At 54.1% G+C, this 17,761-nt stretch overlaps 1 protein-coding gene across 3 annotated transcripts; it reads right to left on the bottom strand.

Moving 5' to 3' along the window:
• Window positions 1-5,501: 5,501 nt before the first annotated feature.
• On the bottom strand, window positions 5,502-16,051 carry MAFG (MAF bZIP transcription factor G). 3 transcript variants are annotated; one of them, XM_073310483.1, is made up of 3 exons: window positions 15,946-16,051; window positions 6,956-7,017; window positions 5,502-6,867 (listed from the first exon to the last, which is right to left on the bottom strand). In XM_073310483.1, the coding sequence occupies exons 2-3, from the start codon at window positions 6,989-6,991 to the stop codon at window positions 6,415-6,417; spliced, it is 489 nt and encodes a 162-aa protein (XP_073166584.1). In that variant the 5' UTR covers window positions 6,992-7,017; window positions 15,946-16,051; the 3' UTR covers window positions 5,502-6,414. The 3 variants fall into 3 exon arrangements, with proteins under 3 accessions (XP_073166584.1, XP_073166586.1, XP_073166585.1); XM_073310485.1 differs by lacking the exon at window positions 15,946-16,051 and adding an exon at window positions 12,485-15,328; XM_073310484.1 differs by lacking the exon at window positions 15,946-16,051 and adding an exon at window positions 7,206-8,998.
• Window positions 16,052-17,761: the final 1,710 nt, after the last annotated feature.

Here is a 17,761-nt window from a genome sequence, read left to right as displayed (position 1 = left end):
TTTCTCCAACAACATTCCAGTTTGGCCAAGGGTGTAATAAACTCCGGCAGACTGCAGTGAGGTCACACTTCAGGCAGGGCTCAGCAGTTTGATAGTTCCTTCTCCCCTTGGAATTGGGCAGGGACTCCACTCCCGCTGCCCCACCATTGTACTCTGTGAATTCATGGCAGCACAATACTGCCCTCCACTGGGGAGTGGTTCACGTGGCTGCCTCAGGAAGGAACTGGGGCTGCAGAATCATTCACACAGGCTGTAGCCAGAGGTATCATACACAAGCATCCAAAGCTCACTCATGCACCCCAGGCAGCCAACCTGACTGCTCCTTACTCCCACAGGGAGCAACGCCACCGACTAAGAAGAGAATACTGCCCCAGCCAGGCTGCCCCTTAACACCTACCAGCCCTGCAGCTGAAAGGGGCCCAGCACGACCTCCTCATATCTGAGTGGGGAGGGGAGTCACAGTGTACCCACAGGTCCCCACCCTTCCCTTTACTATGGTGGGAGGCAGCAGCATACCCTGGCAGGAAGGGAACCTTCCTCTGAGGTGAGCGCGTTAGTGTTTGTTCCTGCCAGAAAAACCACAGCTTGAAGTACAGAGCTTCATTCAGGAAGGCGTCTGTAAGCAAAAGGATCAGTCCCCTCCCAGCGATGTCCTCCCTGTGGGCTTGTGAAGGGACAGGACACAGCCCCCAGCTAGCCATTACCCTCTGACCACTGGGGGTGTGGTGGGGGGAGAGGGCAAGAGGGGCTCTGCTCACAAAAGGTTGGAAAAAATATGCCACCCCCAGCTCTTCACAAATCCACCCCCCATGTATTTCATAGCAGAGACAAAGGGATGGTGGTAACCATCCAGGATCTCACGCACACACACCAGCCAACCCAAGGGAAGAGTGCTCTGCATGCCCCTCCCCACCTGCATGAACCCTCACAGAGCAGTCCTAGCTCTTGCCTGCACACTGCAGTCTGCCTCTTCCTCTCCCTAAAGAGAAATATCCATCATGTTGCCTAAGCCAAGAGATCACTTTACACAATTCACCACAACATACACAAGTCCCTGTGCACACCCTGGGTGGGACAGCCACGCCTACACCCAGCCGTGCGAGGGTGGATACACTTCACGGGTTTGCTTTGCAGCCAGGCCAGGAGCAAAAACCCCACCCGCTGCGTCAAAAAGATACCGGAGAAAGAAAACACAACACCCTTCACAGCAGGAAACCAAATGAACAAGCACCTTGAAAACAAGAACTGTCACACTCTGAAACACTTAGATATGAGAGAGAAATCAAGTGAAGGGTTGGGGGGCCTGACTCACACTGGGACAATCCATAAACACAAGAAGCTGACTGGTGCTGGGGTGGGTGGGGGAGTGCCCCCTTCAGTATAAACAGGGGATTCCCTGAACACAGGGGCAAGAAGGTATTCAGATTTGATACTTCACCAAAACCAAAGAACCAAAACCACGGACGCGGGGCACAGCACAGCCCGCAGGGAGCTGCCCAGAGCCCCTCCAACACGCCGGTCACGGGCGCGGGGCACAGCACAGCCCGCAGGGAGCTGCCCAGAGCCCCTCCAACACGCCGGTCACGGACGCGGGGCACAGCACAGCCCGCAGGGAGCTGCCCAGAGCCCCTCCAACACGCCGGTCACTGACGCGGGGCACAGCACAGCCCGCAGGGAGCTGCCCAGAGCCCCTCCAACACGCCGGTCACGGGCGCGGGGCACAGCACAGCCCGCAGGGAGCTGCCCAGAGCCCCTCCAACACGCCGGTCACGGGCGCGGGGCACAGCACAGCCCGCAGGGAGCTGCCCAGAGCCCCTCCAACACGCCGGTCACGGGCGCGGGGCACAGCACAGCCCGCAGGGAGCTGCCCAGAGCCCCTCCAACACGCCGGTCACGGGCGCGGGGCACAGCACAGCCCGCAGGGAGCTGCCCAGAGCCCCTCCAACACGCCGGTCACGGGCGCGGGGCACAGCACAGCCCGCAGGGAGCTGCCCAGAGCCCCTCCAACACGCCGGTCACGGACGCGGGGCACAGCACAGCCCGCAGGGAGCTGCCCAGAGCCCCTCCAACACGCCGGTCACGGGCGCGGGGCACAGCACAGCCCGCAGGGAGCTGCCCAGAGCCCCTCCAACACGCCGGTCACGGGCGCGGGGCACAGCACAGCCCGCAGGGAGCTGCCCAGAGCCCCTCCAACACGCCGGTCACTGACGCGGGGCACAGCACAGCCCGCAGGGAGCTGCCCAGAGCCCCTCCAACACGCCGGTCACTGACGCGGGGCACAGCACAGCCCGCAGGGAGCTGCCCAGAGCCCCTCCAACACGCCGGTCACGGGCGCGGGGCACAGCACAGCCCGCAGGGAGCTGCCCAGAGCCCCTCCAACACGCCGGTCACGGGCGCGGGGCACAGCACAGCCCGCAGGGAGCTGCCCAGAGCCCCTCCAACACGCCGGTCACGGGCGCGGGGCACAGCACAGCCCGCAGGGAGCTGCCCAGAGCCCCTCCAACACGCCGGTCACGGGCGCGGGGCACAGCACAGCCCGCAGGGAGCTGCCCAGAGCCCCTCCAACACGCCGGTCACGGACGCGGGGCACAGCACAGCCCGCAGGGAGCTGCCCAGAGCCCCTCCAACACGCCGGTCACTGACGCGGGGCACAGCACAGCCCGCAGGGAGCTGCCCAGAGCCCCTCCAACACGCCGGTCACGGGCGCGGGGCACAGCACAGCCCGCAGGGAGCTGCCCAGAGCCCCTCCAACACGCCGGTCACGGGCGCGGGGCACAGCACAGCCCGCAGGGAGCTGCCCAGAGCCCCTCCAACACGCCGGTCACGGGCGCGGGGCACAGCACCAAGCACAGAGAAGGGAAGCAACTTGCATACGGTCACACACGGAGCAGTGGCTGAGCCAAGAGGGGAACCCAGAAGTCCTGGCTCCCAGCACCGAGTTCATTACTCCACATCACACAACTACAGCTTCGCTGCCTTTGCGCCTAAATCTTCTATGTAGAGATGTGATGTCACTGAATATGCCCAGCCAATCAGAGAGCTGTTTGGGATAACAGCCTAACAAGCACAATAAGAGAATGTCAAGAGGAAAAGATTCTGTCTGAGTCAGTGTCTGCCGCCCGCTCTCCATCCTCCAGCCCTCACGGCACCCAGCCCTACAGCATCCTCTCCCAGTAAACACATTTACCAGGACTCCTCTGAAGACGGATGATGGATGAGATGTCAGTCAGGGAGGGAAGTTCCAGGCCGTTAGATGAGGGTTGAAGTAGGAGGGAAAGGGATTGGTAGCCACTAACGGGGTTCTCTCTGACCACCTGCTCCTTCTGTTGCACAGAAACTGATGGGGTCTCCTCAAACCAAACCCTCTCGGAGCTAGAGCACAGCATCCAGCTCGCTATATACCCCTGGCAACAGTGTCCCCTGCATTCCAGGCAGGACAGACATGCCAGGCTGGCTCAGAACTGCCTTCTGCACTCAGCTTCATGTGGGGTACCCAATTTCAAGCTGGTTCTCGGGGGAGTTAGGACTTGGTATTCTGGGCTCATTTCAGGGTTCTGCAGTTGAACACCACCCAGAAAACTGGGGAGTTAAATCCCAAGGAGCTGCACTGCACACTCCAAGGTCACTAGCCCTTCTCAAGAGTTACAGTCTCAGCAGGTTCCTGGGGACTGAGACCAGAGATTGAAGACACCTATTTTTCATAATGGAGACTAGAGAAAGCCCCATGGCTTGGCAGGGGGAACATGGGGAAGGTGGGAGACATCCCAATCCTCTCCTCTGTACAATGCAACTCACTGGGAAGTTCGACCCCAACGGCTTCCTCCTGGATCCCAGATCAAAGCATAGCAGAAAAACCACTCAAGCTCTGGAGTAAGGGTGGGACTTCATGGAAAATCCTCCATAGTGGACTACTGCTCTGCCCTGAGTGCTCAGACTCCAACCTGTCCTTGGCCCTCCCTCTTCTTACTGAATGCTTGGCTTTTGGCAGGCCTACCTGCTTTAAGTAAAAAGCAAAAATCTCTGCCCATGAGTGGGGTGGGCATGAAATTTGCCCAGCCAGAGGAGGTCAGCAATATGAACAGGCTCCTAAGCTGCCTAGCCCAGCACCAGCATACTCTGTCCCCTACGCTCAGCCTGAATCCAGCAACCCAGAGACCACCACATGGAGCTCAGTGTCCCTGTCAGGCTGGTCTCCTCCCACTGTCCTGCCACCTCGGGGTAACAGCAATGAGCTGTAGCTGCCAGGGGAACAGTTTGTGGCAAGGGATCGAGACCTCAGATAGCATCTTAGCTCCATCGCATAGCCTTGCATACACATCACACCTAGAAGAAGCTGCACCAGGAAGCTGGGGAGGTTGGATGGAGAGGAAAGAAAGCAACTATGTCCTGGCTTCCCTTTCAGTACTATGCAGACACTCAACAGCAAGCAAGAGTAGCAGCCGTGTTAGTCTGTATCCGCAAAAGGAAAAGGAGGACTTGTGGCACCTTAGAGACTAGTTAGTCTTCAAGGTGCCACAAGTCCTCCTTTTCTTTCAACAGCAAGGGAGTCCATCACCAGGACTGATGCAACTTCCTGCCCTGCTCAAATGCACAATGAGGCTCATGGCCAGCATCTAATGAGCACTTAAAAGTTCTTACCGCAGGATCTAAAAGGAAACCAAAGCCCAGAGCTATTTCCCATTAGTCTCCTCCTAAACATGACCTCTTGGATCAGTCTCCATTGCTTCACTTTCCCTGCCATCTTTCCTGCTTGAAGAGTAGGGGGAACACAGTCTTACAACAGTCTGCCATGTTCAGGTAACAGAGCTACCAAGAACAACCTGGTTAGCAACAGCCCCCAGGAGCAGCTGTACCTCTGCAGAGGGTGGCTGCCAGCTAGGGAAACAGGCTGTTCGGCTATACAAAAGAACGGTGCAGAAGGAGAGGCTCCTGGAGAGATGGCACCATCTGTTCACACCCATCAAGTTGTTCTGACTTCCGTTTAGAAAGGTCAGGATGGATCTTGGCCCAACTGATTGGGGAGCCAAGGACCTGCTGCAGGCCTAGGACAGTGCCCCATGTCAATCCCTGGAAAAGCAAAGGCAGCATGAAGACAGGACATCCAGACAGCAAAGGCAGCTATTGGCACCATCACATCACAGCGCCACACAAGAGCTCAGAGAGCACGGACAGCGCAACACAGTGGGAACACGAAGGAAGCCAGCGAGTTCAAGAATAAGTCACTTTTGGTACAATTGCAAAAGATATCAAACAGGACTTGCCTCTTTTTTGTCTTTTTCTAAATTTTATAAATAAAGTCTGATAACTCTTTATAAAAACTAACCTCAGAGCCACAGAGAGTTTGCAGGAGGTTCATGAGAAACTTTAAAATTATTTTTCTTTATTTACTTTTCAGCTAGCAGAGACTGAGAATATTTCTCCATTTATATGGTCAAATATTCCTGCCTGCTCAGGTAAAAAAAGCCGACTATAAATATGCTCTCTTCCGTCTGATTTTAAACTTAGATAATTTAATAACTCTTAAAATGAATGTTTCTCTCTTTAAATAAAAGGACTATTTAACCACAAACTGGTTGTGTAAACCATCACACTAGACACACTTGATACCCTCAATAGATGGGAAAAACTAGTGATTTTGGTCTTGTTCAGTGCAACACGTTAGGCACAAAACTGGCCTTCAGTCACTATGGTATCTCCTCCTCCCCTCATTGCTGGCCCCCCACAATGTCCCCATCGTCCCCCACCCTCCATCTCCAGAGCAGACACACCAGGGAACTGCAATTTCCTCTCTTCCATTACCGCATGTGTGTGGCTGGTGCAGTGAAAGTCACAAGGAAACCTGCCTTTGGGACACAGGCGGCATGTCTAGAAGTTAAACTCAGTTACACAAACTACCCCCCACGGCAATCACTGATACCAAGCAAGACAGAAGCAGCAGATTTGGGCACCTGGCAAACAGACACCGAGATATGCCACTTGGAAGTATAATGGAATAAATCCTTCGGAAGTGACTGAAACCAGAAATCCCAACTCCCTGCCACAGAGCCTCCTCTGCCCTCCCATCCCCTACCCACTGAGGAGTGTCGTGGGCCTCAAGCACACACCTTCCTTCATGCTGTGCAGAATTTCTTTGGCTAGAACACCAAGGTCTTTCACAGTCTCTATCCCAAGGATGCCCCAGAGGGCTGTAGACCCAAAGGTGGGAGGCTCTGTTTGCACAGGATGGGGGGGTGTCACCACTGGACATATCAATCTGAACAAAACAAAACACAAAACTGGAGCGATCAGCAGGCCAGTCCCGAGCAGAGAGGAGGGAGTCCTGACCCAACAGGAAAGGGGTTTGTGCTTTGGGGATTCCAGGTTAGCTTTGCGCCTAACTGCCCTGCACAGAGAAGCCCAGGCAGCATTGCTTTACTAAGACCGGGCGTCCGTTTTGGATTTCACTATCGTGATGACACTGGTGGTGGCAACTTTGCCAGGGATGAGGGGCCCCATGGTGGAGGTGATAGGGCCCCGCGCTGGGGCCACAGGGCTCCGGGCCACGGTTCTGGCGAAGTTCTGGAGCGCCTCATACTTGGAGCGGAGGGCATCGAGTTCCATTTTCATGCTAGCATTCTCAGAGGCCAGCTTCTCCACCTCTTGCTGCAGCTCTGCCTTCTGCTTCTCCAGTTCCTCCTTCTGGGTGACACGCTTGACACGACAGCTAGCCGCGTAGCCTCGGTTCTTCAGCGTGCGCCGACGCTGCTTCAGCTGGATGATCTCCTCCTTGGACAGGCCCCGTAGATGCTGGTTCAGCTCACGCACAGACATGGTCACCAGCTCCTCATCTGTCAAGCTGGTCCCATTCTCGCCCGGCTCCCGCTTCACCTGTGGAAAGAGGAACACATGCATTATTGCGATCCCCCACAGAGTGCCAGCTGCTGGTCACCCATGCTCCCAGGCCCCCCCCCTTTACCTTTAAGGCTTTGTTTCCTTTGTTGGGGGTCGTCATAACACGAGAGCCTTGTCAGTCAGGATCTGAAACAAAGGAGGGGAAGATCAGAGGTTGGCCCATGGGATCAACTCCCCAGGGGCAACCTAACCCTGAACAGCACCCAGGGGCTCCAACAGGGGAGGTTGGGGCCAAGCCTGCTGCCAGTGCCAGTCTCTCCCACATGCTATGCTTAGCAAGCACCTGTCTCCCAGTCTGAACCAGACCGACTCACAAGCAACTGATCCTGCCCCTCAGCAGAAGCTGCTGCTGCTCATCTCTCTCCTTCCTCACCCGAGCGCCTGTGAAGACTTAAGCCAAGTGCTGGCAGTGGCTGGGGAGGGAAAGGGGGTGGGGGGAGATTAGAAACACTGGGAGGAGTCAGAGTACAAGGAAGCCACATATTTAAAAATAGCCTGGCAGGCAGCAGGCTGGGTCCAGAGCATGGTTGTTCCAAGCCTGTCATGCTGACTCAGCACATTGGCAACCTCTGAGCCTCTCTCAGACACCCCCTTCCTCAGAACCCCCAAGCACAACCAACCAGCTGGAGTCATTTAAGTGTCCTCCCTCCATAGGGGGCCTGAAAACAGCCTCCCTTACCTGTGACCCTTTCAGGCTGGGGTCAAAATTCTCACTGAGGGCCAGAGAGTCCAGAGGACCCAAACCAGTGAAGTCCAAGGAATGGTGATTCCAGAAGCAGCTGCGCAGGGGGAAAGCCACTGGCTCTGCTAGAATCCCCTGCTGGGCTGCCCCAGGAAGTAGATAGTCACCACTCCTAGCTCCCACCCCCGACCTGCACTGTCCCTCTCACCCCACAGTCCAGGGGTGCAGGTCTACTTAGCAACGCTCTGTGGTACACTCAAAAGTGAGAGAGGGTAGAGGGAACCTGCAGCACTGGAAAAGTATTTGCCCTGCCAACCACCACACAAGCCCCACTTCGTGCCTAAGCATTTCCTCAACCCCTATGCAGGGGCTGGGCACTTTCCACCTGACAAGCTCATCCTCCTCCTGTTAAAATGCCAGGCCGAAGGCCCACTGCCAGGGGTAGTCAATAGGCAGACTGTGGGCCAAATCCGAACCGCTAGATGCTTTTCAATAGACTCTGAAATTTTATCATCATCATCATCAGGGTTGGGTTTTGTTGGGGTTTTTTTATTATTATTATTATTTTCTATGGAGTCTGGACCTTGACCAAGAAGTTTGGACCTTGACAAAAAAGAATTGACTATCCCTGCCCCACTTTCCCCTCCTGATTCAGGGAAGTGAGTTCAAAGACCAAGGGTGATAAATTAAACATGAAGAGGCCACAGAAAGAAGAGAGTGGATCCCTTTGCTATCACCAGTGGGAAGATTTGAGCTCTTCCCTTCACACAGCAGCCATCTGGGATTCAGACACACATATACTGACAGCTGTAATGGAGACTCATGCTCCTAGGTCCTTCCTCCTCTAGGTCTGCAGTTCTAGAAAGACAGTAATAAACCACCGCCCTGTCTAGGTTTTGCTACTGGGAAGCCTCCTGAAATCCCACTTGACACAACCACAGCTGTGCCCCAAACAAGAAGGGAACATGAGCCACCCTAGAGAGCTGCCACTGCCAAGACTGGGATGAGCACTCCCATCCAAATCCAGACTGAGAACACTTCTATATTTGTGTGCTATCCAGTCGCAAGCACAGTTAATGCTGCCACAATAAAACTAATCATATTTGCAGCTTGTATCTTGTTCATTACATGCAAGAAACATTGACACAATGCTGAGAATCAGACACAAAAGTCAGTAAATGCCAAGTTATCGTGCTCAGGCATCATGCAATGCATCTACCACCATCCACCAGAGAAGAAAGGCTTCAGCATTTTCCAAGATTCCCAACAAACAGGCAGGATTCAAATGCTTCTAAAGTGCCAGAGGCTACTGGGAGGTAAGTAATTTATGCCTAGAGGACATAGCCTTAGCCTCGCAGGAGATGCTAACTATGCTCAGATAATGCTGCTATGAAAGGTCATTTCTGTCATCCAGCCTCCACAGGAAGTATTATTCCATTATACTTCCAAGTGGCATATCACAGGAAGTTGCTGCACAAAGAGCAGGCTCGCACAGGCCATGAGCAGGACAGTTTCACGGGACACCAGCAATTGTTTTGTAAAATGTATTCTCCCCTCTTCATTGGGTCATTTCACTCCCTCTCACTTTCAGGAGAAACAATGAATCCTCCCCCCAACCCCACTACAATGGAGTTGAAATAGTCTGTTTACTTCAGAGTAACAGCCGTGTTAGTCTGTATTCGCAAAAAGAAAAGGAGTACTTGTGGCACCTTAGAGACTAACCAATTTATTTGAGCATAAGCTTTCGTGAGCTACAGCTCACTTCATCGGATGCATAAAGTGGAAAATACAGTGAGGATGTTTTTATACACACAGATCATGATTACTTCCTCATTCATGGAAAAAGGGCTCCTACTGGCAGAAGCTGCAGAAGGGGGGGGGGGGGGAAAGAGACGGACCGACCGATCAGGACTTTCACATTTGTAGATCCTACAAATTTAGTCTTGGCACTGATATTTTAGACTATATAAACACTTCATATCCAGAAAATAGTCCCAAGCAAAGTATTGATATGGGGGAGGGGGCAGAGGCAGATTCACTCAAAATTTAAGGGCCTAAGCTGCTCAGCAAAATCCCTCAGCATGAGAAATCCAGATCTCCATTAAGCATGTCACAGGAGCTGCTCAGAGAACACTGCCTCACCCTACCCTTCACCCCCTGCACTGTGCAGTATGTACACATGCCCCTTTACTGCTAAAACACTGAATTCCTGCAAACTGGCTGTTTGAATGCACTCGGCTGTCAGGAATAGGTGCTATAATCCTCCCCACTCCTCAAGCTCCTAAAATCATACAGCCCATGCAAACTGCTTCCAGATCTGAGAGTCACTCTGGGAACAAGGAGAGATCTGAGAAGAGTCAGGGACAGGTGGGAGCTGAAAGGAACCAGTGGTGGAGAGACAATGGCTGGGTGCTTCCAAACCACTGCAGGTGGTCAGACAGCTGGGATGGGATGGGGGTAGGAGAAAGATCAACAGATTGGAAAGGAGAAAAGGAGTGGGAGAACCTGATGACAACTAAACTCTTCCTTTCAGAGTAGCAGCCGTGTTAGTCTGTATTCGCAAAAAGAAAAGGAGTACTTGTGGCACCTTAGAGACTAACCAATTTATTTGAGCATGAGCTTTCGTGAGCTACAGCTCACTTCATGCATCCAATGAAGTGAGCTGTAGCTCACGAAAGCTTATGCTCAAATAAATTGGTTAGTCTAAGGTGCCACTAGTACTCCTTTTCTTTAAGCTCTTCCTTGTATCTTAGGGTTAAAAGGGTTGAACAGAAGGAATCCAATTTGTCAGGCCTTGTTCTCTATCCAAGCCTAACCTCCCAGCACCTCTGCAGCTGTAGTAAGATTCCATTGAAAGTATCTGATGATTCAGCACCCCCTCTCAAGAAGAGATCAAAGGTGGAGAAGCATCACTCAGAAGGTATCAGTGCCTGAGTCTCCATCACTGAGGGGAGGACCAGGGAAAGGCTTGCTGGTCACTTTCCAGCCCTGACAGGAAGGCCAAAGGCAGGGCTATTCAGAAGCCTACACAGAGGACACTCAGAACGGTCATCAAGGCAGAGACAAACTTGGTCTAACTCCCCAGACTGCTGATTTCTCAGCTTTTCAATGGCTTCATGAAGAAAGATCACACTGAAAAGTGCCAAGTACAACGGCTCCAAGGGGAAAAATGCAGCCTCAACACATTTCACCAGAATTCAAAAGGCCTGAACTCAGCACAAGCACAGCCAATTCTCTCCTCAGCTGAAAAAAGGCACAACAGAGCTGACAGCAAAACGCATGATTCAACACAGGCCCCATTCTCAACATTCCCGATTCACAGAACTGTGCCATCAAACTAGTGTAAACATGCTGACGTCACTCCTTCCAGCAGCCCAGCCAGCCTGGAGACCGCTCCACTAAGGGAGGCCCATCCTCAAGGGATGTAGCAGCCAGAGGGAGGAACTGCACTGTAAGGGGTTTTGCAGGGGGGATGGCAGGCCAAACAATGGTGCTTACACCGGCAGCAAAGACACCGCTTGAATATTCTTGCTGACTGTACGTGTTGAAGTGGAGACAGTACCTCCTCTGCAACTCATCTCTTCAGATCACCCACAGATACACACTGCAGCAGATGGGCCCCAAGTCAAACTAGTGCCCAGAACATCTTTACAGTGCAGCTAAAATACCTGTGCACAATTTAGCTGAATTCAGACAGAGAATGGGAATAGCCGATTCTCAGATACTCCTTCCCTCAGCATATTAACCCCTTTCTAAATGCAGAGCCCTGCTGGGCAAGGTGTATCACTTACACAGGAGATGGGAAGTGGCCTAAGATGCTGTAAAGCAGAGGCCTTCCCAGCTCTGAGCAGCAAACCTTCATGCAATAAGCTGTCACCTGAGAATCCTGCTTTCCAGACACAGGAAATGCCAGGATGCAAGAAGGGAGAATAATTCTACTGTTGAGCAGGACCTGCAGCCCGCCCCGTAACCTGGGAGGGAAAGGTTCCAGTGGCATCTGCTGCTCCCCACTGCATGTAGCTCAAACTTTCTGAACCCTTCCAAAGCTTGTCAGCTCTGGGCAGGGGGCAGATTAAGCATCAACCAGCAGCATGTCTTTCAATAAGCAGCAACTCACCTCACACTTCTCCTTCAAACCCGGTTACTGGTTGGGCTCAGGAGAGCCCACAGAGTGGAATTTTCAGTCCCTTCTAGAGGATGCAATGAGCCTCTGCACCTCTAAACCCCTTTTCCCTAAGAAAATATTTTAACAGTAACGCAGACCAAAAACTCCCTCTCCACCAATGGTACAATGTCCAACAGCTGCCCCAACTCTGAAGCTTTCATTCCAAGTGACATTGTCTAGACAAAACAGAACAGAGCAGCCCTGCACACACCCAAGTCAGGTCTCTGGGGTACAGAGACAAGCAAACGCTCAGGTCTAAGGTAGGAGGGATACAGCTTCTTGGCTTGTGCTTTTCTCTACCTTTTTCCTTCATGGGGAGACCAAAGATGAAAGAAATAGTCCTGCCTCTGGGGTGACTGACAACACAGATGGCCGAAGAAAGTCTTCTGTCAGCCCTCACCTGTCACCTCATACAAAATAGCAACCACCACCCCTCAGCTCAGAGAGCCTTGGATCACCGTCAGTGAGGTTACTGAACAACAGACTGTGGAACACAGCAGGTGAATTGGCTCTAGCAGAGTCTTCTCCTGCAGTGTACATCTTCATATCCAAAGGGACTTGTACTTGCTGCTCTTCATATACATCTATTCCATCCAGAGGAGCTGGGAGACCAGATAGAAGCGTGTACCTCTGCTGATCACCCAGGTAAGAGGGAGCAGATGTGCTGCAAAGACTGACATTACAATAATTCCCAGCATGCAGAACAACTTGATGCAGAGGCCATACAGGTAATAAAGCAAACCAACCAAAAAACCCCACAGAACATGCTTGTCTGGATCCTTCCTTCCCCCTACACCCATCTGTAGATCGCTCTCGGAATGGGAACACTTCAGGTCAGGAAACAGATCTTCTGTTGTGCTTGGCAAGTGCCTGGTACATTTTAGGGGTTACTGCATTCAAAAAAAACCAAACAAACATGGGGATTCACAGGGATACTGAAGAGCGTGACCTAGTGTTTTGAACACAGGACTGGGATGCAAGACACCCAAATCCTACTCTTGGCTCTGCACTTACTGTGTGGCTTTGGGGAAATCAGTCTCTCCCTGCCTAAGTTTCCATTTCTGCAGCATGGGGATAATATTGACCTGCTTGCCTCCCAGCTGGGAGCTTAATTCATTAACATTTTGTACTAACTGACGTTATGAATAAATGCCTTACCACTACTATACATTTTGATTTGATAGGTAGGATCTTTAGAAGAAGTTGTGTGTGGGCTAGGGAAACTTAACACAATGGCTGACATTGTGTCAACTGTGTTTCTATGGCAATGTGTTTTTAAAGATTGAGCAACTACAGTTAGGGCTCGTCTATGCTTAAAATGCTGCGCCTCTGCAGCCGTGCTTCAGTGAAGAAGCTATCTAAACGGGCAGGAGATATTCAGTCAGCGAAGTTAATCCACCTCCCCAAGAGGCAGCAGCTAGGCGGATGGGAGAATTCTCCCAGCAACGTAGCACTGCCTACACCAGGGGTTAGGTGAGTTTAACTGGGTTGCTCCAGGGGTGGATGTGTCACATCCCTGAGCGATGTAGTTATATCAACCTAATTTCCTAGCGTACAGCAGACCTTACACTAGCGAGGCTAGAAATGTATAAGGCATATAAACCCTCCTGCTTCAGGGCCTAAGCCAAACACTAACTGGCAGTCAGGGACAGAAGAAACTACCCCCATGGGCTGGTTATTCCATAATTGTTCATTACAGGGTTTCTTGCACCTTCCTCTAAAGCAGCTGATTCCGGATGCTGTCAAAGATTGAACTAGATGGACCACTGGTCTGAGCCAGTCTGGCAATTCCTGTGTTCCTATAGGCACAGCACTTAAACCTAGAAGTAGGCAAGTATCTGCAAAGAGCTGTAAATCCTTTGGTGAGACATCCTTGAGAAACACAAAACATTCTTAAAATTACTCATTCAGTAGCAGTTAATTCATAAATACTGCTGTTATTGTTCAATTCATATGCACCCTTGACAGAGCTGGGTTTCCCTCAAAGGCAAAGGTCTTCATCATATCTACCAGTGGAGTTAGGCCTGACCCCACTTGTTTTGGTTCACCCTGCCTTGCGACAATGCATTTGGGTTGAGCAGAAATTTTGCTATGGGAGGAAAGATGGTGAACTGTTGTAATGTTGCACACAGGTGTTCACTATTACTCAGGGTTCTTTGGTGTCTCACAACAGTTGGGTTTAGCTGATCTTTGGGCACTTTGAATAGATCTGTAGCGCTGCTCTCCTCTTTCTGTTTATGTTTAAGGTATGCCAGCCTCAACTGAGCCCTTGAAAGGGTTGTGTTTATTGTTACAAAGACCATGTGTGTCTCTGGGGACCTGCTGGGGACTGTACTGCAAGACTATCACCCTAGCAGATCAATCAACTGTAACACTAGCTGAGGCAGGAGAGGTGCACTGGGTGTTACAAGTACAATGCAAGCATGCAAAAAACAGATCGCACAGAGCTCAAACATGCGTCAGGAAAGTATACAGAGCAGACAGTCTGATGGTCTCACACTGAGACCAGCCCCAGGAAGCTAGTTCTGAACAGGAAGTGTTTTCAGAATCCTTGTTCCCACCCCACCACATACATCCACCTCCCACACCAAACCTTTTCTGTTTCCTCCCTACATCCTGTCCCTCAGCAGCCAGAGTGGTCAACGCACAGACCCAGCATATGGATGTCACCCAGCGCTGTGCGCTCACAAATTCTAGTCAGGATTTTAACTCCACCATTCATCCCACTGCCTGCACCTGCAGCTCCATCCCACAGCAGCCAGGCTCACAAGGGGGGGACCTGCTGCCCTCCATGACAGCGCTATCCTCTCACTTTCTCAGCAGATGAGTCAGCATGTCAAGCTCCGACACCCTAAACGTCAGTTTGCAGACACAGACTTACCAGCACATTGTCCCCCTGTCCATGAGCCCCCACCTCACTCCCCTCTCAGTGCCCCATTACCCCTTGGCACCGTCTACCCAGTGAGCTCATGCTGATGAGTCAGCAGTGTCTCTGTTCAACATTCACAAGATGCGGGTCTAATGGGAGTGGGGGTGCAGGCACCAGCTCCTCGGAAACACTCTCTCCAGGGTGACCCACAGCAGCTCTAAGACACTTCCCACCACAGCCCCAGACACCTGATGAATCAACAGCTCTCGCCTTTAACACCCTCAGACACGTCTGCACATCGCAAGGGGCAAACAGCAGGGAGAACGCACCACATCTCCTCCCCCATTGCCCCGGGGAAGGCGGGGGGGACAGACTCCCTGCTCGCTCGCCCCGCCAAGTGCCCTGGGGAAGACAGGGGGGGCTCCCGTGCTCTCTCTCTCTCCCTCCCCGTGCCCTGGGGAAGGGGGGGGGCCCTGCTCTCTCTCTCTCCCCCCCCCCCCACAATGCCTCGGGGGAAGGCGGGGGGGCCCCCTGCTCTCTCCCCCCCCCGCCAAGTGCCCCGGGGAAGGCGGGGGGGCCCCCTGCTCTCTCTCTCTCCCTCCCCGTGCCCTGGGGAAGGGGGGGGCCCTGCTCTCTCTCTCCCCCCCCCCCACAATGCCTCGGGGGAAGGCGGGGGGGCCCCCTGCTCTCTCTCCCCCCCCCCCCGCCAAGTGCCCCGGGGAAGGCGGGGGGGCCCCCTGCTCTCTCTCTCTCTCCCCCCCCCCCGCCAAGTGCCCCGGGGAAGGCGGGGGGGCCCCCTGCTCTCTCTCTCTCCCCCCCCCCCGCCAAGTGCCCCGGGGAAGGCGGGGGGGCCCCCTGCTCTCTCTCTCTCTCCCCCCTCCCCGCCAAGTGCCCCGGGGAAGGCGGGGGGGCCCCCTGCTCTCTCTCCCCCCCCCCGCCAAGTGCCCCGGGGAAGGCGGGGGGGGCCCCCTGCTCTCTCTCCCCCCCCCCCGCCAAGTGCCCCGGGGAAGGCGGGGGGGCCCCCTGCTCTCTCTCCCCCCCCCGCCAAGTGCCCCGGGGAAGGCGGGGGGGCCCCCTGCTCTCTCTCCCCCCCCCGCCAAGTGCCCCGGGGAAGGCGGGGGGGCCCCCTGCTCTCTCTCCCCCCCCCCGCCAAGTGCCCCGGGGAAGGCGGGGGGGCCCCCTGCTCTCTCTCCCCCCCCCGCCAAGTGCCCCGGGGAAGGCGGGGGGGCCCCCTGCTCTCTCTCCCCCCCCCCCCCGCCAAGTGCCCCGACGAAGGCGCGGGGGGCCCCCTGCGCTCCCCCCCCCGGAAAGGCGGGGGCCCCGCCCTCGCTCCCTCACCCTCCGCACGGTGCCGCCGGGGGGGCCGGGGCCGGGGGGGCGCTGGGAGGGACCGAGATTCCGGGAGCCGCCGCCGCCGCCGCTCACGGACGCGTCACGTGATGTTTGGGTCACGTGGCTCCATTCATGAAGCGGAGGCCCGGCGCAACCGCCCCGAGCCTTAAAGGGAGGTGGCCGCGGTCGTTCGTGTCGGGGCAAAAAAAGACGTCGCGCAGGTGGGCCTGGACCTTAAAGGGAAAGCGAGCGCGCGCGCGCACGTGGGGGGTGGGGCGCCGGCTGGCCGCGCTCCTGCCTTTGCCGCGGGCGGGGCCGGAGCGGGCGCCCCCCCACGGGCCGGACCGGACCGGACCGGACCGGACCCCGCCCGCCCGCGAAGGCCCCGGCGAGAGGCGCCGCAAGGGGGTCCCCGGGGTGCGGGGGGTCCCCGGGGTGCGGGTTTCCAGGGCCGCCCGTTGCTGGCTCTGCGGGCCGGGTGACTTGGCTCCCTGGGTCGAGAGCTGGGGCGGTACCGGTACCGGTACCTGGCCTGCGAGCGGCGGCGCGGGTAGAAACCCTTTCCCGCCGGTACTGCACGCACGGGGGGGGGGGCTCAAGGTGGCTGCTCCCAGCCCAGGGCCCCCCCGCTCTCCCCGTCCGCTCCGACCCCCCCGCCTTGTGTAGCCAGACGGCAGCATGCTTCTCTGCCCGCCTTCCCCCACCCCGTCTGCTCACATGGAATAGGGGAGTTGGGCGAGGAGCCATTTCAGCCTATCTAGGACTTATTAAAAGACAAATGTTAACGAGAACAGACTCCTGAAACTCTTAGCAGTCCACCAAAGTGGTCCAGAGTCCTGCAAAGAGTCCCCTTGTCTTCAATGGGATTGATCGAATGATTAAGGGTTTACAGGATTAGGGTCCAAGTCTGTAAATTGTTCTGGATGAAACTGACAATGCCTGAGCTGTCAGATCAGAAGGAGCGTCATTCCAATAGAGGTGGGCAGATGTGTGATAAGTCTTAGCTCCCTCGCTAAGATGGGGAGCATATTTTCAGCAGAGTTCTTAGCAGATTCCTGAGGCAGCTGGTTAAAGGCCGTCAGTGTCCAGCATTATCATCTTCACTTATAATTTCTCACCCACAAAACTGGAAAATGAGGCATTCGTTTTCTTTGTTTTGCTGCTCCAGTTAACAAAATGCATCTTAGACTAGCTGGAAAAACAATTCTAGGTACACTGGGGACAACATCTGATTCCCATCAGGCTGCAGAATTGGGCTGATATCAGAATCCAAACATCCTCTGGTCAGTGTAAACAGAGGCAGTCCTCTAATGATTTGGACTTGATGTGATGCAGGATGGATGTCATGGATAATTCAGACCAATGGGGGAGATACAGAATCAAAAACACTATTTAAACACCTTCTCTCCCCTGCACCCCTTCTCTCTTGAGGACTCCTGACTAATGTAACAGCACAAAACATATGATGATAAACTTAAACGAAGCCTTTGTTTGTTAGCATATGTATTAGAATAATAGAATATCAGGGTTGGAAGGGACCTCAGGAGGTCATCTAGTCCAACCCCCTGCTCAAAGCAGGACCAATCCCCAACTAAATCATCCCAGTCTGACCTTAAAAACCTCAAAGGAAGGAGATTCCACCACCTCCCTAGGTAACCCATTCCAGTGCTTCACCACCCTCCTAGTGAACAAGTTTTTCCTAATATCCAACCTAAATCTCCGCCACTGCAACTTGAGACCATTACTCCTTGTTCTGTCTATTGTGCTGTTAAAGCCATTCAGGCCATTCTACACTACGAAATTTGGTTGAATTTATAGAAGT

The sequence above is a fragment of the Lepidochelys kempii genome, chromosome 14, assembly GCF_965140265.1.
Source record: "Lepidochelys kempii isolate rLepKem1 chromosome 14, rLepKem1.hap2, whole genome shotgun sequence".
In the NCBI taxonomy this organism is placed as follows: domain Eukaryota; kingdom Metazoa; phylum Chordata; order Testudines; family Cheloniidae; genus Lepidochelys; species Lepidochelys kempii.
The sequence above is the reverse complement of the archived record's forward strand: the minus strand, read 5'-3'. Positions and strand labels throughout refer to the sequence as shown.

What these genes read in the sequence shown, in the direction of transcription:
- MAFG (XM_073310483.1), bottom strand. Translation starts at nt 6,991, where the DNA reads ATGACGACCCCCAACAAAGGAAACAAAGCCTTAAAG. An exon ending in AAGGAAACAAAGCCTTAAAG is followed by an intron (nt 6,868 to 6,955) that starts GTAAAGGGGGGG and finishes CTCTTTCCACAG; the next exon opens with GTGAAGCGGGAGCCGGGCGA.